The sequence below is a fragment of the Colletotrichum higginsianum genome, chromosome 3 (genome assembly GCF_001672515.1).
Source record: "Colletotrichum higginsianum IMI 349063 chromosome 3, whole genome shotgun sequence".
Taxonomy (NCBI): domain Eukaryota; kingdom Fungi; phylum Ascomycota; class Sordariomycetes; order Glomerellales; family Glomerellaceae; genus Colletotrichum; species Colletotrichum higginsianum.
In genome coordinates, this window is record NC_030956.1 from 5,110,714 (window position 1) to 5,133,477 (window position 22,764).

Sequence of the window (22,764 nt, forward strand, 5' to 3'; positions counted from 1 at the left end):
ACTTTTGTATATCGAATTGCTTCATCCTGGGCTGGCTCTGGTTATAGGCCTGAACTGAAAAGAGGAAATCCCATCCAGATTGCTCGAAACATCCGTCGTTTAGGCCCGGGAATTCATTCGCGCGTCTACAAGTGAGAAGCATAGGGCAACTTTTCCCCGCGCCCCTCCCACCCCTGACTTGTCCAAGGTCGGGAAGCCAAACTTGTCGCCGTTGCTATCCTCTTCCGTCTGGCTCCCACCATCTTCTTGCCTGTCAGTCGCTCCGCTCTTTATTTTTGTTTTGCGCCATTTGAATTCAATCTACTCGCAACAAGCGCGCTCTTGTTCCCAAGTCTAATCCAGAGGATCGACGGTACACCCCAACATTGATCCTCGTTTCCCTTCCCGCTCCCAAATAGTACGGATAGAAACAAAACACCGGCCCGGCACGCAAACGCACACAAACAAATCCGAGCCCGAGACGACGATGAACGTCACGCTGCGGTAGAGCTTCCTCTCCCTCCCTCTTCCGACCGGACTTGTCCGTCGCTCGAGACGACTACATCCTCCTATTCGCCCGCAGGCCGCTGATCGATGGCATCAGAGGCGAGGGCCAGGGCAAACGTGCCCCGTCGAGTAGGGAAGCAGACGACGAATGGCATGGACTCGTACCATCGATACGTCGCAGAGTCGTCCTCGCCGCCGCTAACGTCGATAAAGACGACGACGACGACAACAACGATGACATCAACGACGTCGCAAGGCGACCTTGTTGCGCGGCCGTATACCAGCCACTCCCGTTCCTTCAGCACGCCTCGCCCTTCAACGTTCGACCAGTCTTCTACTAGGAGTAACAGCGTTGCCGAGTCGCCAGCGCGGCTCAAAGTGCCCGATATTAAAATCACGAGTCCCGCCACGAGTCCCGGGAAGCCGTCCACGGCCGGCCCTCGATACTCCTTGACTCCTCGACAGACGACGTTCCCTCCGCCAGTGACGCAAAGGTTGGCCGTTCCCGCGGTGAGGCCGCTTCCGCCTGCGCAGCAACATTTGCCACCGGGATCAAGGGTTCAACGAGCCCAACCGCCGCTGGCGTTAAGACTGCCGATCACAGCTTCGCCCGACGACTCACGCAAACGAGATGGGCTAATCGATGTTGCGCTGCCATACCGGCCGTTCTATCTACAGCGAAGGGTTCTCAGCTCTTTTGCGGTCCTGTTCGCCGGGCTTCTCGTCACTGTGGAAGCCGTGTTAGACTTATCAAATAGAAGAGGGGGACTTGGCTCGCCCGAACACGGGTTCAGGTACCTGTGGCAGTACGGCTCGGCCTTCATCTTCACCTGCATTGCGGCGCTCTGGGCGAGACCTGAACACCAAGCCAAAGCAAGCGCGCCGTGGCTGCGGATGGCCAAGGGACCCGCGAGCGTGGACCGGACCCTAATGCTCGATTACGTCTTCATGTTCGAGCCCTGGACGATCATCAAGGCGGCGAGAAACCGAGACTGGCTCGTTGCCGCGGCGGCCACCGTTGGTCTGACGCTAAAGCTCATCATCGTCATCGCTGTCGCCCTCGTCAGCCCGACCTTTCAAATCGTGACGGCTCGAGGGGCGAGCCTGACTCTGCACAACGCGTTTGTGAACGACCCCACGGGTTTGCAGAACGCGGGAGCGCTGCCATTCTTCACGATGGCTGCCCTGCAGACGAGAGGCCTAAGCTTTCCGGATGGCACCTCGAAGCAATTCGCATTCCAGTCTTTCTCGGCCGATTTGCCTGCCACTGCTGAGTTGCGCACCAACGTCGACGGCTTCGAATCCGATATCGAGTGCGAGCCAGCCCTGTTCAACCTCACCGGAGTCCAGTTCATCCAAGCCTCGGATACTCAGCTCAACGCCACCGTGTCAACCCCGGCTTGTGTCATGACCCAGACGATACCGAGCATGTCGCTCCTCGGCTCTACGCTGCCAACATTTTTCATGGCCTTCCAAGCCGGCACGTGCGGAAACTCGTCCTTTCCCGATGACGGACGCGTTGTTGTAATGGCCGGGGCCATAACCATTGATCAGACAACTGTCCCCACCCAGAGCGGTGTCTTCAACGTCCCCATTGCCGGTATCGTCACCAAGTCTGCGGCTCTCATCTGCCGCCCGTCGTATCTTCTGACTAGAGTTCACGTCACCAAGAACAACACACAGCTCATCAAGATCGAGCGGAACCCCTCCGCCGGCAACAAATCGCTCGACAAAGTCCACCCGTGGGACGTTGTCCAGGGGCACTTCAACTCCTACCCAGCCGATTCGCAGATTTTAGCCGCGATGCCTGACGTCAACAGTTGGTACCCCGGCGCCGTCACCGTCGCGTCCGACGCCGTCATGAACTCGGTCGTCGCGATGGAGGTCCATGATCACGGAGTGCCTCCGATCGATACCTTTCTGAAGACGGACAACCTAACGCAACTATCGACGGCGTACTGGAGGCAGTACACTGCGCTTGTGGCACGCAATTCGATGATGGGCGCGACCCAGGAGAAGTCCACCGGCACGGCCGTTATCATCGGCGAACGCCTCAACGTCCGCCCGATCCCGGCGCACCTGCTGTCCGGGCTTCTCGGCTTCGTCCTCGTCCTCGTGTTGGCTGCAGTTGCTCTTGCGCCCGCGAGAGGCTTCCTGCCCCGGAATCCGAACACGATCATCAACATGGCGGCTCTGCTCGGTCATAGCCGCCAGCTTCTCCAGTGTCTGCGCGGCACGGGTGCCGCCGAGACATCCACCGTTCGAGAGAAGCTACTAGGAACGAAGTACTACACCGGAGTCGAACCATACGAGAAGGCCGAGAAGGAGGCGAGGGGGTACTTTAAGATATTTGGCGGAGCACCTCCGCCACAGAACGCACCGCCCGAGTTCGTTCAGAGCGCTCGCTGGAGACACCCGCTGCCGCTGAATCCCTGGGCACGGCTGGCCGCGGTGGTCACCATGATCGGCATGATCGTCTCCCTCGAGGTCGTCCTCCGCATATCGAATGCCAACAGCGGCATTACAACTATCAAAGCCAACACCGACAGGCACTTCCTGTGGACCACTGGGTCCGGGGTCATCTTTGGCCTTGTGGTCCTGTATCTCGCTGCGGCGGACTGCGCGACGCGGTGTCTCGCCCCCTACGCGAAGCTCAAAGAAGGGGGTTCCTTTGAAACGACGGTCGACGTCGACTTCCTAGACAAATCGAAGCCCATGATTCTCTACGACGCCGTCAAGACGCGGAACATTGCCGTCGTCTTCACCACGACAGCCCTGCTTGTATCATCACTTCTCGCGACCTTCTCGGGCGCGCTGTACAGTACGACACCGATACCCTCGACGCGTCCCGTCAGTCTCAAGGCGCTCGATAGTTTCGTCAACGCCTCTTCGCCGTGCCCGACGTGTACCACAGACACGCTTTTGGCCTCCCTGATCCTCGACGCGAACTTGACGTTTCCGTCCTTCACGTTCGAGGACCTCAACTTCAACAGCCTGCAGCTGACAGAGCAGCTCGACATGCAGGACGGCGCCGGGACAATCCTCGTGACGCTGCCGGCCATCCGCTCGCGACTTGATTGTAGACTATATCCACAGTCCGAGATCAACACCAACTTCACGCTACCCGACCTGCCGACGCAGCAGTTCTCCCAGGAAATGAAGATCGACATCGCCGGCGAGCCGTGCCTGGACCCGTCCATCAAGTCCAACGCCGTCTTGCCGCCAGGCGTGTCGCCGTCCTCCGTCTTTGGCGTTGCCACGCCCCGGTCCGCCACATCGTCCCAGTGTTCCGACTTCACCTACGTTTGGGGCCAGCTTGCCGATAGTATGCCGTCGCAGGTCGGCTATATCTCGGCCATGGGCTGTAACGAGACGCTCGAGACGGTCATGGCCAGCGTCCGGCTTACGGGCTCGTCCCTGCACGTCGACTCGACGTACCCGCCGGTGCTGCAGGAGAATACAGCCAGGCCGGTGACGTTGAACCTGCTGGCGCTCCAGTACGGCCTGCTCGCCAACCTCACGACGGGCAACCAGCTCGACCCGTTCTTCAGCTCCCTCGTCACGTCCCGGTTCGCGGTGCCGGCGGGCAGCCTGGGCGATCCGGGCCTTGGCAAGAGCGGGCTCGTGGCTGACGCCATCGTCCGGCAGCACGGCATCCTTCGCGCCCAGAACCTCAACGTCAACTCTCGCCGCCGCCTGCCGAATGTCGCTGCGCAAGACATCATCCCGGCTATGCTCGAGTCCACCTCCGTCACCTCGCTGCGGCGGCTTGTGCAGGACAGCGCATCGACGCGCATCATTCAGTCCGTACTGGCGCTGCTCGTCGCCCTGACGCTCGTGGCCTGGCTCCTCACACCGGGGACGGACTTGATCCTGCCGCGAAACCCGTGCAGCATCGCCTCGATCGCGGCGCTGCTCGCGGACGGCAACGTGTTCGGATTCCTCGGGCGCGGCGCGGAGTGGCAGGCGACGGAGGAGATGAAGAGGAGCTTCCTGGACGGCAGCCATTCGATGGGGTTCAAGATGGGTTACGAGCGTGTGCGAAGGCGGAGGGGCGCCGAGGACCTAGACGGGACGTCCAAAGGCGACAGGGACGTGGCGTACGGGATCAACGTTAAGCGCGGCGGTGGCTGGGGCGGCGGCGAGGATGTCGGTCTCGGGATCCTGGCGCGGGTGAACCGAGCGCAAAGGGGGTTTGTCAGGGGCTGGGGGAAGCTGTGAGGTCATTTTGTCTTGTCACATCAGGCTGAGAAAAGGAGACGGCGGTTCCTTCGTCTTGCTTTCTTTTCCATCTGTTCTTGTACCACCACCATCACGTTCTGTAAGTGTTTTGTTTCGGATAGCCTGGAGTTTCTATGACGGGGGTTTTGTTTTGTTTTTTTGGGATGATACCACACGACCGAATGCGCTCTTCAGGGGGAAAGGGAGAAAACAGCACCAGGAGTCCCGGCTTGAGGTCGTTTTTGTGTTATGCTTTGGCCTAGATGGCCAGACGTCTATACTCAATATTCAAACTCGTTGAGTGGAATCCAAAAGCCAGCCGCTGCGGAAAGCGATAGAGAGACCGATTGAGAGAGCGACGCGGAAGGGCCGGGGTGATCCCTCTCCTTACCATAAAGGAGGCTATGAGAGACCGAACGGGATAATATCATTAACGAGTTTGTTTGGGTTACCTGATAGGGATCGACGTTCAAGTCTCTTGTAATTCTTTGGGACGGTAGGGCAGTAATCTACTGATCCGGGAGAGTGGCGATAGAGGTCGCGGAGGGAGGCCCCCTCCCCTCCCGGAAATCAAAGCTGGGCGCCGGGACGCTCGGCGTGGCTGGGGCAAGCAAAAGCCCGTCCCGCACCAACCCGGAGGGAAGCGATGCAGAGACCGATCGAGAGAGCGAGCGGGCGGCAAAATGTAACCCGCGGGGTGCTCCTTAACCGAGCACGACGTTGCGAGGAACAGAATCGAGGTTGATTTCCCCAGCTGGGCCAAGACAAAAGCTGAAAGGAGGAGACGGGGGAACGACATTCGGGAACCGGAGTCAAGAATCATGGAAAGTGTGCGGGGGAAGAAGGCCACCGTCGACACCTACCTACGACCTACCTATGACCCGTAGACGGAATGGAACGTCTTGCTCGGTTTCTTCTGTTTTGTGTTTCTTAGCAGTGGCGGAGTCTGCAAGAACAATCGGCGCCGCTGTAAGAGGACTCATTCGAGTGTCTGGTCCAAGTACGACGAGGCACTAGATTGCCCCAGAGACCACTCCCCCCGCCACCCCCTCCCACCCGGAACAACTCGTAAGTACGTACGCACACACAGACACGGACGGGTGTCGTCTCCACGGGGAGGGTTTCCATCGTCAAACGCGAGATACGGTTGCGGGCCTTTGGGTGGTCTTGGTAGTCTTGGTAGTCTTAGTAGTCTTGGTAGTCTTGGTAGTCTTGGTAGTCTTGGTATGGAGGAAGACGACGTAATGGAGGGGGAAAACCGGGGGGAAGGGGGATTGAGTAGACAGAAAATACTTGGTTGCGGGAGAGCTACAAATGGGGTTCAAATGGGGCTTGATTCGTGTCCGATGGGCGTGTCTGGTTGGTGGCCGTCCGTGGGCGGTGCAGGAGTCATGGTTCTTGGCATGTTATGCGGCCTCGAGAGCATCTAGATTTGGGGGAGGGGGTGGATATGAAGAACACGGTTCAAGGGAACCGGGTGGCTCAGTTCAGGCGTCATGTTATATTCCGTGGAGGCGTTGGATATCAAACTTGGATAGGTAATGGAAGAAGTCCCGTTCCAGCAATACATCCTCCGTCTTGCTCTGTGACTTTTTTTATGATACCGTCTCCATGAGATTTTGCCATGTATTTTGCCATTGCCTTTCAAATGTGGTGTTCATCTCCCGCATGCCCCATGCGCCCTGCCCGCCAATGTAAAACGTCTCGAGAGTGGGTTTCCTTCGAGCCGGAAAATAGAAGAACGCCGTGTCTCAAGATAGAAACCAGATGCTGATCTACGAGAGGGGTGTGCATCGAGTCAGCCACATGTACTTTTTTCATTTATACATTTGTTTGGGTTTGAATCTCCGCAGCGAACGGGAGAGGGGGGGGGGTATTCGGCAATAAGTCTCGACGTACCGGAAGCCATGATGTTTGCAATCACTGTTTGCCCCCCAATGATCGAATGAAAAAGGGGCATGTGCGTATGTGTGTGTTGTTGTGTGCGCGTCTACGCGATGCTGCAGGCGCAGCCAAGGCGCTCCTCGATGGAGATTTTGGGGAAGGGCACGCAGACCATGCCATCCTGCTCGCAGTTGAGCGCGGCCCTGTCGGGTGCACCGCACTCGGTGTCGACGCAGGGACCGTCGAAGAAGGCCGAGGCGGTGGCGGCGAGGACGGTGACGATGGCGAAGGCGGCACGCATTATGGCGGGTTGAGGGGGTTTGATTTCGGGGGAGGGGGGAGAGAGTTTGAGTTACTTGAGTGAAGCCGGGGGGCTATTGATGTGTCTGTCTGTATATAAGACGGGAGAGATTGGATGATGTGATGGGAAAAAGGCGAGTGTTGGTTGTGGATGTGCGGGATGAGGCTTGGTGATGGGATGGCAGCAAGAGTGATGGGACAAAAAGCGGGATGGTCACCTGCTTCTTATACACGATTGAAGAGTCAATACAACATCCCCAAAGGATGGAGAGAAACCCGGTTTTGGATATGGGCAACTTTGGAAACAATAGCCAAGCATGGGGGTCTTCCCAGCGATTCATCGGGTAAGGCACTGCCTCTCTCTCTCTCTCACTATCTCTCCTCTCACTACGTCTCTCTTCCTCTTTCTCGCCCCCCCGCCCCCCACTCAACATTTCAAAAGGCTTGGAACCGCTCGAGATGGTTGCAAGGAGGATGCTATTTCCAGCGCCTGTCAGCGGAGCTATCCTAATCATGAATAATCCCGCCCTCGTTGAGAAATATATCCCTCAGGGAGCGTGGTGTGCTCTAGTAATGGAGGGGGGCGGCCTCGGTGTGCGCCTGACGGCCCGTTCTCGTTGCTGCCCACGGTACGGCTTGTCCGGTGACACGGCGAGCGGAGTAGAGACTAGAGTAGATAGAGTACGTGAGAGACGGAGTCGCACAGACAGGAGTGAGAAAGTGTGTGTGTGTGTGTGAATGACAGGGAGAGAGAGATGCATAGAGAGAGTTTGGTAGCGGCGTAATGTCCGATGTCCGCAGCATCAGCGCGGTCTTGGCGCGTACGCATGTTTAGCGTCTTGGGCTATTAAAAGCCATCGAGTATATGAGCTTGATCAGTGCTCTTGGCGATGAGGTGTTTCAACCCACTCTTGGCGGTCGATGGTCATGTTGGGAGAGTGCAGGGTTCGACTAGTTAGACAGGGTCGACTAGGCTTATATCAACCATGCCGCCGTCTTCAAGGAAGAGCCGTTCGACTAGGGGGGGGGGAGGGGTCGTTCTCTACTTGTATGCTTGTGGAAGTTGGCAAAGTGTCGCGTGAGTCTTTGCCTGTTCTAGATTTGGGGCACAAACTCTAACGGGGCGGGCCTGTACAAGCCTATCAAGGGATTCGTCTAATAGGCTACAGTGTGGGCTCTTGTTCTCCCCCGGGCCTTGGTTTTTTGACCACGACTCATGCCGTATCGACTACGGGGGGGGGGAGGGGGGAGGGGGGGGGGGGGGTCTTAATACGGATGTCTTACTATATACTAGATAATAGATTGCGCTTCGACAAGCCTCACTTGGAGCTGGGAGGTTGCATGCTTACCCCGAGAACCGAGCCGGATTCGCGTTGTTGTCCATGCCGTTCAGATAAATGGCAGTTCCTATAGGAAATATGCTTAGAGTGGTTGTCCTAAGTTGGCGTTGTCGGGCTCTCGGGTCGACGGACTGGACGTGGTCAACGGGAACGAGAGCGAAAACAAGGCCCCCGCAGACGAGGCGAAATCCGGCTCGCCAGGAGATGGCGAAGCATCGTGTCGGCCTAGAGTCGGGCTTATGGACTTTAACGAGTGAAGGTCAAACCCCCTCATGGGCAGGCAAGGGGTGTTCATTTTAAACGTCTACCCAACTCAGCCCTTGCTACTCATGATGCCACATGCAATCTACCTACTCACTTGGCTGACTCCAGGGCCGAAAACGTTAACTTTGCGCCGCGTCGGGAGACACGGACATGGTTCCCTCTGCGGCCATGTGTAAGTAATACACAGTCGGCTCACTTTCAAAACAAGCTTCTCCTGATCGCTCCCAAGCACAGTTCCAAGAGATTTCCCTCCACAAAAGAGCAATATCCCACACGCCCGCAGCCCGCGGCCCCAGCCCCCGCCACCGCAGCGTCCTCGTCTCACGCATATCACGCAGCCTTTTTTAGTTACTTGACATTCTCTGCTGAGCCAATGACCAAGGCGGTCCTTTTTTTTATCTTCGAGGTTGTTCCTAGTACCCTACCGCTCTCTCTTGTACGTCTATCCCTCGTCTTAGCATATACCGAACTATCGGGGGGTGGCTGCTTCTCAAAGCGGCAAAAGAACCCCGTCATGGCCCTTGGGCTCGTGACAAGCGATTGACTGCCGCTAGGTATAACGCAGTGTCAAGATTTCCAAGAGGACCGCTTTTCATAGTAAGAAGCCTCCCATGATACCTGGCCTCGCAACTCAACGGCGACCATGACCGGAGTGGCAACCCGAAAAAGTCGCCAGGGCATTCTCCATAACCATCAGCTAGTTTCCCGACCTCACCGTCCAAATATCGCACGTGGTGGAGATCGGCCAGTCGGCCTCAATGCCCGACGCTCTGATGTCATGCTGTCCGAGACGAGAGCAGAAAGAAACCCCTCAAAATCACATTAGTCGCCGGATGGGTTCATCTCTTCTATCGTCCCTTAGCCCCCCCATCTCTACCCAAGGCATCCGATTTGAAAAACCCAGTCTCATGTTCAGCCACCGGTGGTCTATCATACTGCTCAGGCAAATCAGAACAGGCTACAGGCATTCAAGGTCCCAACCACAAAAAGGGGCACGGAGCAGTCCTGTTCCGATGCCCGAAACCCAAGTTATTCAAACCCCCTCCCCCTCTCCCCCCCTTTTCAACCGTGCCTCCGGAAGGGATGTGCCTCGGTGTTGAGTACGTAGTCATCGAGGCTGATCAGGTCGGGCGGTGAGAAGACCAGGTAGAAATACTTCAGCGTCTCCGCCAGCCAGAAACTCTAAGTGGGTTGAGGTGCAATGTTAGCCAACTTTTCTTCTGTGTCAATCTCCCTATTTAGAAACAGGTCTCCGCTCGACCAAAAATGACACAGCCGAGACCAGAGAGCGATGGTCAGGCAGACAGACAAACAGAGAAAGAGAAAAGGAGACAGAGAGACGGAGACAGAGGAAGAGGGAGAAAGAGAGAGAGAGAGAGGGGAGAAAGGAAGAGGAACAGGGGAAGGGAGAAGCAGGTAAAAATAGACTAACCTCCATGTAGTCCTCCTTGGGTAGGGGGTCTTGCTTCCGCGTGACGTCGAGGACGGCGGCGTTCCCCAGCTCGACGAGCGTGCCGTTGCTGACGGCCTTCCACATCTCCCACGCCGCCTCCTGGAACCCGCGCTCGCCCGTGACGCGGTACAGCACGAAGACGCTCTCGATGGCCTCCGGCCGGAGGATGTACCGCGCGTCCTTGGCCGTCGTGAAGCCCTTGGGGAGGTGCTCCTTGTACTCGGGCCGCAGCTTCTTTCCGGCCTCCCACAGGGCCTCGTCCCACGGGCAGTCGTCCCGCCGCGCGCAGGCGACCATGTTGAAGCGCTCCGGCATCATGCCCGTCGGCATGGCCTGGTAGGCGTAGTAGCACCCGAGCGTCAGGCGGGCGCCGACGGCTACCCACTCCTCCCGGCCCAGGAGGCGGCCGGCGAGGGCGTAGGCGCCGCCGATGAAGCAAGCGAGGTGCTCGCTCTCCGGGTCGAGGACCTTGTTGCCGGCGCCGTCGACGTCGACGTTGCCCGAGATGAGCACGTTCTCGCCGCCGGGCAGCATGGGGCGGAAGAAGAGCGACTCGTTGGCCGCGCGCAAAAAGTTCTCCGTCATGTCCCGGTACTTGGGCTCGTGGCCGTCGAGGAGGGCGAGCATCTTGGGCAGGTACTCGTAGAGCGAGTCGGCGCAGCCGGCGATGGTGAAGGTCGAGCCCGAGGTGACGTCGCGGTTGCTCATGGAGACGAACATGGGCCACATGCCGGGCAGCTTCGTCTTCTGCTGGCCGTCGTGGAAGAGGTCCATGACCTTGGCGGCGGCGTCGTAGTACTTGGGGTCGCCCGTGAGCTGGGACAGGCGCGTCATCTCGAGCGACAGGGTGCCGGGGGAGGCGGAGACGACGGAGCCCTCGACGACGAGGCCGTTGCCGGTCTTGGCGTCGTTGAAGTTGATGAAGTCGACGGGCATGCGGTGCTCGGTGTTGAACGCGCCGTAGAGCATGTCGCCGAGCTCGACGGCCTTGGCGAGGAGGACGGGCCGGCGGCTGAGGTCGTAGGCGGCCATGAGGCCGCCGAGGTAGCGGATGTTGGTCTCGAAGGTGTTGACGCGCTCCGAGGACGAGGCGCCGAAGTCGATGGACGCGACGGCGGCGACGGCCTCGTCGAACTCGGCCCGGAGGCCCATGATCCAAAGGGTGTCGAGCGAGTCGACGAGGGTGGCGGCCCAGCCGGAGAACTGGTCCTTGGCCGTGGCCGAGATGGGGTTGAGCGCGTCCTTCATCCAGGCGAACTCGCGGTAGCTCGCCCAGCACCTGCGGAACAGCTGCCGGACCTCGCGGCGGCGGGCCTCGCGGAGCCGGGCGGCCGAGGCGGACTCGGACGGGAACCGGTGTTGCACCCGCGGCAGGGAGGAGGATCCTTTGCCGCCGGCCGGGACCGGGGTCAGCGGCGTCTGGGGCGGGTACTTAAACTTGACGGCGGACCAGTCGAAGCTCGACTTGGGCGACACGGGCGGCGGCGGCGGCGTGGCGGCGTTGTTGGCGGCGTTCATGTGGCGCTCCAGCATGGCCGTCTCGGTGCGCGGGTGAAGCCATATCGCGTCGAGGATGTAGACGAGGAAGACGATGATGATGAAGGTCAGAACGAGAGTTCGCACCCGCGTCCAGCGGTACAACGACCCCCCCATGGCGGGCGATGTGAGAAGGAAGGGGGTGTGGCGGATGATGTATCGTGGTTCCCGACCCGCGATGGATGACAGCTCGTGATGGATGAAGTGTCTTATCTGTCCAAGGGAGATGGATGGACGCAACGGCTTAGCTCCGAGTCATGTGTGAGTGAGGTTGATGGATAGGTGATTGATTGGTTGGGTGATTATGGTCGTCTGGTCGGGCAAACAGGAAGGACTGTGAAGCGACAAAGACGTATCGTATCGTGAGCTGTGACGCTGTCGTCCAATTGCGTGAGCCCCCCGAATCGTCGCCTGCCGGGTGGTGGTACTGTAGTAATCCTCGACGTGTTGCGAGTTGTATGTACGTATGGCTCAAGGGAAAATGGTTAGGTGTCAAGAGACGGGCGCCACGCCCGTGGCGCTGGAGCGGCGTGTTTCGAGAGGTGAGACATGGAACTCAAAGTCAAAACACACGTGCCGCAAAAAGTTCATTGTGCTGCAAAACCTTGTTCTCGTTCGTTGATTTACTGTACCGCCAGGCGCAGGGCTTCTTGTGTGTAGGAGCGTTTGGAGGGGGTGTGTTATTCACATCAAAGGTGGTACTTCGTGTTCTCAAGTCGGTACAAGAGGCCAAAGGGCGCTTGGCGGCGGCAAGAATGAACATTCATGATTGGCCTCGATGATGTCGGCAATTGTGAGTGAGTGTTCATGTTTGCTGTCGACAGCAGTTGCAGGCATGTGAGCCTCGCGGTTGGCCATGATGATTTGGTCGAACGTATGGGGTTGATGTCTCAGTCCTCACCGGAGACTCGTTCCATTGACGCATCGTCCGTGAGGGCGGGAGAGCTTATCCTAACTTGAAGAGAACCATGAGAATGAATGTGCTTACAGACACCCCAGCTCAATAGAAACCGCCGGCCGCAACAGGGGGCCTCGACACTCACTCCAAATTCACGTTTCCCCGCAGTGGACCGCAGCGGCGGGCCGCGGTCTTGTCCGCCCCCTGATGATCGGGAGCCGGACGGGCTAAGCGAGGGGATTGAGGCGTCTCACCAAAAGGAGTGATTGGATGATTGCAAGTGATGACGCAGGAACGGCGTGCATCTCACGGGGTTCGCGGACTTGGCCTGGCATGTATGCGAGATTGTGTTTCCGACGTACTGGGACTGTCTGAGGAGGATGCAGCTGTCATCGAGCTTGGCAACATGCCGAAAGACAAGATCGTTTTACGATTGGACTGGACATAGACTAGGGTCGGACTCCAGCTGCTGTCTTAGAAATAGAGACTCTCATTGTTGTCGGTTCTCAATTAAACTTGCCGTCAATCGCAACAAGGCGTGTTGGCTGTCAGTGAGTGGTGCTTGAAAATTCAGTGATGAGTGAGGAAAAAGCAAGTGAGTGAGTGAGCGAGTGAGTGAGTGAAGGCAGAGTGAGTCTTGGGTGAGAGGCAAGAAAGCGAGGTTCTAATTTGATCGCTTTTGAACAAGCTCAGCGGGACTCGGTCCGTCGGCCGATGGCGCAAAGATGGGCCGAAATAGAGTGCATGCGGGATTTCCATGCGCAATAACGATCTCCATCCCGTCATCGTTCTCTATCCTGCCCAAGGTGGCCGCTGCACGACATCTCGCGACTTGACATGGTGAAGACGACATTGCCGATTGGCAAGGCGTGATTATGCTGCGAGATGAGCACATCAGTCAGTGTCATGGAATATGGTTGATGGGCATGAAACGCCGCTCTGTATGTATCATTTTACTTTTCACAATGAGCTCCTCCTTTAGACTGTCAAGTGAGTGAGTAAATGAGTAAGTGAGCGAGTGAGTGAGTGACGCTTCCGAACTCTGGCATGGCATCACGGCTCTCGGTGCCGGGCCGGAGTGGCTGCCACGGTGTAAGCGAGCCTACCGCGGGGCCTCCTCCGCAAGCCGACCTCGGGTCCCCTCCCCCCAGTCCCCATTCTCCCGTGGGGACCCCAACGCCTCCTCGGCCAAACAGTGGTGACGGCGTGTATGGGTGTGTGTGGTGTGTGTGTGTGTGGCTTTGGGGAATGAGTGAGGAGGGGAAGAGGGCCGTGATGAACCCCGCCGCCGCCGCCGCCCAGCAACGAGTCAACGCAACGACTGGACAGACCGAACCGAAGCTCCGATAAAACTCCATTTGAGCGGGTCCGACGGTGGATGTCTGGGAACACGAAATGAGCCTTCTAGCGAGCGTAGTGAGCGTTAGTGAGCGCGAGGGGAGCCACCATCAGGGTGCGCAACTCATACTGACAAACGATGATGCAATAGCTGCCCCTCCTCCCCCTCATTTGCCCTCATTCACGGTGCTCCTCCTCCTCCCCCCCTTCGTCTGCTTTAAAGAGGCCACCTAGAAGCTTCTTTTTCTCTGGGTCTCACGATATTCCCCCTCCCCCTATAAACACGACCTCCCCGCCCCTTCAATTCCTCTTTTCCTCTCACAAGATAATCTTCATTACAACAAAACCTCAACAACAACACCAACCACATCCCATACCACCGCAATCATGTCTTTCGGTAACAAGGCCAAGCTCCACACCGGCGCCGAGATCCCGTATGTCACTACCATCACAGCTCCCTCCTTGTCGATCCCGTTACCCCGCCTCCTCTCTTCTCTGCCCTGTACCGGAATCACACTGACCTGAACCTCTCCCCTCCTTCAGCACTCTGGGATACGGCACCTGGCAGTCCGCCCCCGGCGAAGTCTCCGTCGGTGTCTACGAGGCCCTCAAGGCCGGCTACCGCCACCTCGACCTCGCCAAGATCTACCAGAACCAGCCCGAGGTCGCCCAGGGCATCAAGAAGGCCCTCGCCGAGATCCCCGGCCTGAAGCGCGAGGACATCTGGATCACCTCCAAGCTGTGGAACAACAACCACCGCCCCGAGAACGTTGAGGCCGCCCTCGACGAGACCCTCAAGGAGCTCGAGCTCGACTACCTCGACCTCTACCTCATCCACTGGCCCGTCGCCTTCAAGAAGGACGGCGACAAGCTCTTCCCCCTTGCCAGCGAGAACGAGGTCGACCTCGACCAGGAGGTGTCCCTCGTTGACACCTGGAAGGGTAAGGCCATCTCTTACCCATTGTCCTGTCCATTGTCTCCATCGAGCGTGCCTTGCTGACCCCATCCAGCCCTGATCGACCTCCCCAAGTCCAAGGTCAAGAACATTGGTGTCTCCAACTTCACCGTTGAGGACCTCCAGACCGTCATCGACGCCACCGGCGTTGTCCCCGCCGTCAACCAGATCGAGCGTCACCCTCTCCTCCAGCAGAACGACACCCTGATCAAGTACGCCAAGGAGAAGAACATCCACATCACCGCCTACTCTGTACGTCTCACACTCCTCTCAACACCCTTGTCTGTTCTAAAACCAGTGACTAACAACACCCAGGCCTTCGGCAACAACGGCTTCGGTCTCCCCCTCCTCATCGAGAACGACACCGTCAAGAAGATCGCCGAGCGCCTCAACGCTACCCCCGCCCAGGTCGTCCTCGCCTGGTCCCAGACCGGCGGCCACTCCGTCATCCCCAAGTCCGTCACCCCGAGCCGCATCCAGTCCAACTTCCAGGAGGTCAAGATCACCGACGACGACGTCGCCGCCATTAACGAGATCGGCAAGCAGCCCCGCCGCTACAACATCCCCTTCACCTACAAGCCCCGCTGGAACATCAACATCTGGGACGAGGAGGAGGAGAAGGCGGCCACCAACAAGGTCGTCCGCAAGCTTTGAAGCGCGAGCGCGTTTGTTCTGTAGAAATCACAAAAATGATACCATGCGGCACCTGCACCCCATAGAACGGTCCGTCGACGGCCCATAGTTAGACGACTCTATGAATGATGAAAAGTAATAGATGAAAACCCGTTTCGTCAAATTCAAATTGTGTGAAATGTCATGTGTAGCATTGATACATGTTTCGCCTACTTGGAGAAGATTCTTGGTGGCCGAAAACTGCTGCATTTCTTGACGACATAGATGATTATGGTAGCTGGGACCGGACGAGCCCGGACAAGCACCGGCCCCACCCGGCCCAAGCCAGTACCAGTTCGTCGCCGAATGGCAATAGTGCAACCAATATCTAATGCAATAAACAGACAACAGCCACTTTTGGAATGCTGACAACTCTTCCAAGGTTGCTATCCGCAATGCCAACATGCCCAAGGCATTTTCACCTAACCAATAGTCGCAGAGCGATGAAGTTTGGCAAAAGATCCCATGGCCGTGATCTACCCCTAAGCCAATCCCTGTGAATGTTCTCAGACTGCTATACGCCTCCATTTGCCTATATATAACAGAACTCTGATAAGACGTCCATCTTCAAGTCTCAAGGCTCAAATTCTCCAATTTCTGCCTTGACATCACGTGCAGTAACCAATAAAAGGCTTCTCTGTAATATTTGGCTGTCAGTATTACATGGTCTGAAAAAGATACAACAGGTAAGGCGGGCCTCGCTTAGCAGGAGCCCGTTTAGGATATTCGACCAAGGATTAATAAAATGCCTCAGGACTGGCAGCTGAAAGAAGACATGTCGGCTCCTTCGTTGATTGGACTAGCAGCATGCAATCTGCAGTTGGAGGAGCTATTCCTATGTGAGACACATCAGGTGATCTGCGGCTTACCGCGTCTGCCTGCATCTGTCGTCGCACCTTCAATATGGACGAGGCTGTAAGATTACGGATCCCTTCTTCGGGTCACAACAACGGGAAGCCTCATATCGGTTGACTGCATCGCACCCTCGGGTGGTCCCGCCCCGCTAAGCATGGCAGAGTCTCTGGCGGCGCTCGGCGTCGCCGCCAACATTGTCCAGTTTCTTGAGCTCGGGCTCAAGGCGACCATATCCATCGTCGAGACGTACCGCAGCATCAACGACGACGGCTGGGCGTCGCGCAACGCCGACCTGGACTCGATGGCCAAGGATGTCCAGCTTTGCTTTGGCCGCCTCCAGGAGGATGCGGACGTCAAGCTGGACCCTTCCATGAAGAGCTTGCTTCAGCGGTCCATCGATACGGCCGACGAGCTCAGGTCGGTACTTCTAGGTTTGGTCATGGACAGCAGCAGACGACACCGCATGCAGAAATGGGCAAAATTCAAAGCATCGGTTGCTGCCCACTTCAAGAAAGGCAAGATTGATGAGATCCAAGCTCGACTAGCAGAGATCAAGTCACACATATTTGAGCGACTCCAGGTTCTTCTATAGTAAGCTAGCCTACCTTGACAGGCTACTTCTACAATTATATCGCGTTGTGAGATGTTTACCCACTAACAGATATCTGTAGCGACCACCGCCTGTCGCTGTCTAGATCGATGCATTCCCTCGAGGAAGCATCGGAAGGGTGGAACCGCGCCACGGAAAAGAGACTGAACGCCTTGGCCCAAGACCTCGGGAAACTCGCCGAGGAGTCCCAGTCGGCTGCCGAGGCGTCGAGCGAAGGCCTCAGAGTGTTCGCCGAGACCTGGGCTCGCGTGTCCGAGGAGGCCAAGAACCAAGACACCGTCCTCGCAATCCTGGCAAGCCTGCGCTTTGCGCAGATCAAAGAGCGGCAGAGCGAGGTCCCCAAAGCCCATCGCACCACGTTCGAATGGGTCTTTAGCGAAGAATCACCCGTCGACTTCTCGGCCTGGCTCCTCGAGTCGAGCGGCCTCTTCTGGATCACGGGGAAGCCCGGGTCGGGGAAGTCCACCCTGATGAAGTTTCTTCTCGGGCACGAGCGGACGATGCTCCTCGCGGAAGGTTGGGCCAAGACAGAACCGCTCATCATCGCTAGCCACTTCTTCTGGGCCGTCGGCACGGAGATCCAGAAATCCCAGGAAGGCCTTCTCCGCACGCTGCTGTTCCAGGTTTTGGTGAACTGCCCGGGGATCATCTCCATGGTCTGCCCGGCGCGATACGCCAGCCCGTTCAGACGCCTGGACACTTGGAGCATCGAAGAGCTCTCGGAGGCGTTCATACGCCTTAAGGACATCCGGCCCCTACCGGCCCGCATCCTGTTGTTCGTGGACGGTCTCGACGAGTACAAGGGCAATAAGGGCGACTTGGTGCGGTTCCTACGGTCCACCTCCGAGTCTCCCTACATCAAAGTGTGCTGCGCGAGCAGGTCGTGGCCAGTGTTTCTCAACGGCTTCAAAGACGTCTCGGGCCAGATCCGCATGCACGAACTCACGGCCAACGATATGGTGTGCTACGTCCGGGACACGCTAGAACAGCATAGTTTCTTCGAAGCCCTGAGGAAACGCCACGAGGATGAGGCGGAAAATCTCGTCAGAGACATTGCGGAAAGGTCCGAAGGCGTCTTCTTCTGGGTCTTCCTCGTCGTCAAGTCACTGCTGCGCGGCCTGGACAACAGCGACGATCTCGGCATCCTGCAGAGGCGGCTCTCCGAGTTCCCCTCGGACCTCGACAAGTATTTCCAGCGCATGCTGGACACCATCGAGAACGTGTACAAAGAGAACGTCTCGTTGGTGTTCTCGATGCTTCTGCTGGCCAACTCGCCCCTGCCGACGGTTCTGTTTCTGGCACTGGAAGACCTGGTCGAAACGTGCAAGAAGGAACGAGACCACAAAGAACGGAATCAGAGCAAATTCTTTCCATCTCTGATGGCTTGGCGGCGGGATCTGGCGCCGAAGACCTTGGACACGTTTACCCTGAACGTCATCCACGATGCATTTGGACTAAAGCACGGGCAAGAGAAACAGTTGGCTTGCGGCGACCTCGAAGAATCGTTAGTGAAAACGAAGCAGGACCAGATCCTGGCGCAGTGTCGTGACTTGGTCCAGGCCTGGGAGATCGACGGTGGAATATCACCCTACCATCTGAGATTGGGATTCCTTCATCGTACCGTCGTGGAGTTTCTCCAGCAGTCCAAAGGAAACCAGTGGCACTCGACCCTCCCGGCGGAGCGTTACCTGCTCGGGAGATCATGTCTCGCCTTCGTAACGTTTTTAGGAGGCGTGCCTCTACACCAAACAGAAGAGTTTGTGCTGAGGTTGCTGTGTACCATACATGGCAACACGGCGCGACTTGACCATTTAAACGATTGGCTATTGGAAGGTCTCTTGCTAAAATTTGGTGACTACCCTTCCACAACTGCGGCTGATCCTCTCAGGAGAAGACTCGAAGGCGTAGTGATACAAGAATGGCTTCGAAGGGAGTATCCGTATGAGACGCCCGGAAGGCTCCGTGATTTTTGCGAGCAATACTTTCATTGGCTTCTGCACGAGTCAGGCCACATCGAAGTCGGGGATTGGGCGCGCATCTCATGGTCACGCATGATTGACTTGGAAACGCTTGAAAGGGTGCTGGGCGTGGACGGCCTCGTCTCCGAGCGCCGCCGGGAGCTATCTGTTGCATTTTTGGACTTCCTGGAGAGACTGTGCGCTTCCAGCGAAGAAGACAAGCCGAGGAACGCGTTTGACGTGTGCAAAGTGCTGATCCAGCACGGGATCGCAGGGTATGCGAGGGGCAACGGGAAGACCATGCCGTTCGGCCCGGATTCCAAGCAAACCAGGTCGGGGGATCCCGAGATGTTGGCGTTGACGCAGGTAACTACCCTCGAGCGGTTGCGGGGGAACAAAGTCTTTTCGGAAGAAGAGCTCCTGGAGCTTGGAGAAGCTTTCCCGTCAGGTAGTATTGCGCGGCACAAGACAACCGTGATAAGATGACAAGGTGATAAGATGACAACAGGTCTCGTAAAAGCATTCAGGGGTCCGGAGTCATGCGTCTGTCTGAGATCTGCCAATCATGACTGGGTGGTTTTGAATCTCCAGCATTTTTCTATTAAAACGAGGGAAACTAGTATTTGAGCCCCCACGTTTGAACCCGGAACTTTGAGAAGCTTTGGTGACATCTGGGGGGAAATGAGATTTGTGGATACAATAGCGCTTAGTTCTCACTTTTTCTTACCGAGAACCTTGCAGCGCCGAGGGGATCGGCACTCTAAAGTGTTGCCTGTTGCAGTCGAGTCAGTAGAGAGGTTTTTATCTCTAGACACCCGCGAACATTTGTCCGAAGCAATTCTCTCCATCTCAAAAAGATGATGCCCTCAAAACGAGGAAGGGATGTCAAAGAATGCGTTGGCGTACGAAAGGTGATGATACAACACGGGAGGGCTACGGGATATGTTGAGGCCACTGGAATTTCACAGCGCCAGTATGGCCTACAACTGCCAGCTTCCTGCTGTCAAAGAATCTCGTTCTCAAGGGATTGCGAAAGGGGAGGGGTGATGGTATTTCTCTCAAGATGTGCTCCTGAAACTCAGATAAGCCTTTCCTTTGCCTTTCCGAGCAGTTCAAAAGCTCGATTGGCTACCACAAGGGTTCACTTGATGATCTGCATACACAAACGTCATGCGAAGCCGTTAGGGCAGTTAAATCTCGACAATTGAACTATGAGAAGATTCGAGTGGTTTGATGAGTCCTATCTCCAGGGGCCTTTGCGTGAGTCTAGACCCTCCAGTTTGACAAAGTCTCCCACCATGTTGATTTCCCCCCGAAAACTCCATTCCCCATTGACTTCCCCCTCCATCAAATTTGCTTGTCTGCTGGCTTATTTGCAGACTCCATTGTCAACCAGGGTAATACACTCGTCGACAGTGTCACAGCACCAGCCGCAGCCGTGGCTCGCAGCGCCAGAGCCAAAGGTGGTGCACTTCGCCAAGTCAGCATGTCCGTGACATAAATCTAGGGGGACGGGGGACTGCTTACGACTACGCCTCCCGTTCTCTGGGAGCAGTAAAAGCAGCCATTTGCGAAGGCGGTGCTGGCGAGAGAGACGATGGTGACGAGAACAGTTGCGACCTTCATTTTGGCTGGTGAATCGAGTGCTTCGGTTGGGGAAAAAGGAGTGGAAAGAGACTGTTTGGTCTTGATTTGTTGAGGCTTGTGGTCTGTAAAAGACTGAGAGCATCGGGAGGTTGGATAGCAGTTATATAGTTTTGTAGCAAGCCTGCATCAGCACATCTCGCTCAAACCTTTGGTGAAATTGCCTTCGTGTAAATGATGTCCACGCTTGCCCATGGGCTGGGCACCTGAGATGATTCCTCTGCCGGTGATTGCCGAAGAGCTGCAACCTGTGCTCTCTCCTGTCCCACTGGATGTGAGGAACGCGCGATTTAGCGGTGCGCGAGCCAGTACATGGTTGACCTAGGGTAAGACATAACGATCGTCGAGGACAAGCTTCTTTGGAGGAGATCCGCTATAGTCTAGGCTGCGAAACCGAGAAGATCTGATGCGGCGGCTTACGCTAGTCAGTTTCCATCAGAAGGGCAGGGCTGATAACGAGTTGCTGCAGTCAGGTTCCTCTTCTCATCCTGCAGGGTAAAAGCTTGCTAAAGGAACGCTTTGTTTTCATCTTCAGTAGCACTTGAAGAACTAAATGGCAAAAAAAAGACAGAAAAGAATGAGAAATTGAAACAGGATGAACCCCCCCCCAAGTCAGTTGCGAAGTTCAGTAAACATACTGCAGACGACTCGTGTCACAGGTGTGACCATGTTGTGAGGCCAGCACAACTGTGGAGTGGAGAAAAGCGACTTGAATTCTCTTTCAATGTGCTCCTTGCGCTTTAAATCATCGCCGAGGGCGTGCCGCCACTGGGAAAGGCGCTTTGGCTCCCACTCAGGGCAGCATCAACACCACCGCCACCGCCTCTTCCTCGAGTCTCGGATCCACTCAAAGAGATGCCGCTTTCCGTATCGATGCCGGACCATGTCCTTGGTGATATCCTCACCATCCCAGGGAACAATAGCGGTGGTCGGGTTGTAACCGATCGCCAGGCAGACGAGAAGACCGAGTTGACGTCGTCGGTCGTGCGGTCAATCTCGGTGTAGCCGACATACGGCTCTAGCACCATAGTCTCCTGTGAGACGGTCTCGTCGAAGAGCAGCTGGCCAGCGGAGTTTAAGTTTCCAGTCTTGATCGTGCCGTTGGCGTGGGGGACCCAGTCGGTGAAGACTGGTAGCGAATCGTTAAATCGTTGTACAGCAACACGATCGGAGACAAATTGGCGCGTACTGTCAGCGTGGATGCGCATAGTGCGGTGGACGTACAAGCTGGGGGAAATGGTCTTCATCTCGAGGATTCTTTTGTCGTTTTAAGGCCGCACGCTGCGAAGCTGAAGTAGCTGCCGGTGGCGCTGCAATGCCAGAAGGCGAGGAGTGCGTTGAAGAGAGGCTCGCAGGTGGCCATTTCCATGACGCCGACATCGAGGATCAGGAGCACGCCGGTCCGGTCCTCCGTCATGTTCTGCCGAAGGGTCTCGGACCGGGGCCAGGAGTATGGTCCTGCGGCGACGTCCGGGGCGAGGACGCAGATGCCGTTCTGGAGGGTGTCGTGTAGGGCAACTCAGTGACGATGGTGTAGGAGTTGTTGCCGGACTTCCTCTCCAGGCCGACTTCCCTGATGCCGTTTGGACCTCCGCTGTTTGAACTTGGCGGCTCCCAAAGCACACCGTTTCGACAGGTTGGCGTGGCGCCTGACGGTCCCCAGAGCGATCTCTTTGTGAGCATGGGCCAGGGAGGCCAGCGTGCCGATGGCAACTTTTTTGCATTCTCATGGTTCAGGCCGGAGAATTGTTCGTAATTAAAGAGACGTGTGTGAGGGGTTTCCAATCTTCTTTCCATAGAACTGTCGTGCTCTTGAAATATCAACTACTTGTATTGCGCGGCCGTCTCGTTGATAACGGTCCTCAAGAGATCGGCGTACACTTTTGCCAATTCCGCCGTGATAGTTTTTCCTTTGAACCACGAAATACCTTGTGTCCAATCTGAACTTTGCTTAGATCGAGAGAACCATGACGATACGAGTCTACCGGCTTCAACGCATTCACTTTTTGAAAGGTATCATTGCTGTCCTCGGTTACAGATGCCTTGAGGCCTGGCCCTCGATCTCGTACAGTTGTCTTGAAACTTGCGCATTCGGCAAACTTGGCAGATGAAGTCTTCAAGTGGTCACGAATCTCTTGATAATTGAACAGCGAGACTACATACGCAAACTGGACTTTGTTAGAATGCGAGAGGTTGACGAAGCAAGGCGGCCGGTTACGTACGATGCACCACTACCACGTACCAGCCAGAGGTTAGGCGGACTTGGATCCTTTAAGACCACTAACCGAAATGCAATCTGCATCTTAGGTCGCCTTGGCCTCCAGCCAAAATATCCCCTTTCGGTCTTTCG

The 22,764-nt window shown here is 56.6% G+C and overlaps 7 protein-coding genes across 7 annotated transcripts; 3 read left to right on the top strand and 4 right to left on the bottom strand.

Annotated features, from left to right (window-relative positions):
• Positions 1–720: 720 nt before the first annotated feature.
• On the top strand, positions 721–4,707 carry CH63R_05073 (uncharacterized protein; the record flags this gene model as incomplete). Its single annotated transcript, XM_018300048.1, has 1 exon — positions 721–4,707. One exon carries the CDS (start codon positions 721–723, stop codon positions 4,705–4,707), a length of 3,987 nt encoding a protein of 1,328 aa, XP_018161294.1.
• Positions 4,708–6,697: 1,990 nt separating this feature from the next.
• CH63R_05074 (EC87 protein) lies at positions 6,698–6,892 on the bottom strand (the record flags this gene model as incomplete). The annotated part of the gene is made up of 1 exon (XM_018300049.1): positions 6,698–6,892. The coding sequence occupies one exon, from the start codon at positions 6,890–6,892 to the stop codon at positions 6,698–6,700; it is 195 nt and encodes a 64-aa protein (XP_018161295.1).
• Positions 6,893–9,557: 2,665 nt separating this feature from the next.
• On the bottom strand, positions 9,558–11,601 carry CH63R_05075 (alpha-1,2-Mannosidase; the record flags this gene model as incomplete). Its single annotated transcript, XM_018300050.1, has 2 exons — positions 9,558–9,677; positions 9,928–11,601. 2 exons carry the CDS (start codon positions 11,599–11,601, stop codon positions 9,558–9,560), a joined length of 1,794 nt encoding a protein of 597 aa, XP_018161296.1.
• Positions 11,602–14,107: 2,506 nt separating this feature from the next.
• CH63R_05076 (Aldo/keto reductase) lies at positions 14,108–15,329 on the top strand (the record flags this gene model as incomplete). The annotated part of the gene is made up of 4 exons (XM_018300051.1): positions 14,108–14,154; positions 14,264–14,661; positions 14,731–14,927; positions 14,991–15,329. 4 exons carry the CDS (start codon positions 14,108–14,110, stop codon positions 15,327–15,329), a joined length of 981 nt encoding a protein of 326 aa, XP_018161297.1.
• A 1,027-nt stretch (positions 15,330–16,356) lies between these two features.
• CH63R_05077 (High-affinity nicotinic acid transporter) lies at positions 16,357–19,256 on the top strand (the record flags this gene model as incomplete). Its single annotated transcript, XM_018300052.1, has 2 exons — positions 16,357–16,793; positions 16,874–19,256. 2 exons carry the CDS (start codon positions 16,357–16,359, stop codon positions 19,254–19,256), a joined length of 2,820 nt encoding a protein of 939 aa, XP_018161298.1.
• An 883-nt stretch (positions 19,257–20,139) lies between these two features.
• Positions 20,140–20,396, bottom strand: CH63R_05078 (uncharacterized protein; the record flags this gene model as incomplete). The annotated part of the gene is made up of 2 exons (XM_018300053.1): positions 20,140–20,241; positions 20,298–20,396. The coding sequence occupies 2 exons, from the start codon at positions 20,394–20,396 to the stop codon at positions 20,140–20,142; spliced, it is 201 nt and encodes a 66-aa protein (XP_018161299.1).
• A 758-nt stretch (positions 20,397–21,154) lies between these two features.
• CH63R_05079 (Protocatechuate 3) lies at positions 21,155–22,716 on the bottom strand (the record flags this gene model as incomplete). The annotated part of the gene is made up of 4 exons (XM_018300054.1): positions 21,155–21,641; positions 21,695–21,909; positions 22,343–22,582; positions 22,657–22,716. The coding sequence occupies 4 exons, from the start codon at positions 22,714–22,716 to the stop codon at positions 21,155–21,157; spliced, it is 1,002 nt and encodes a 333-aa protein (XP_018161300.1).
• Between the last annotated feature and the right edge of the window lie 48 nt (positions 22,717–22,764).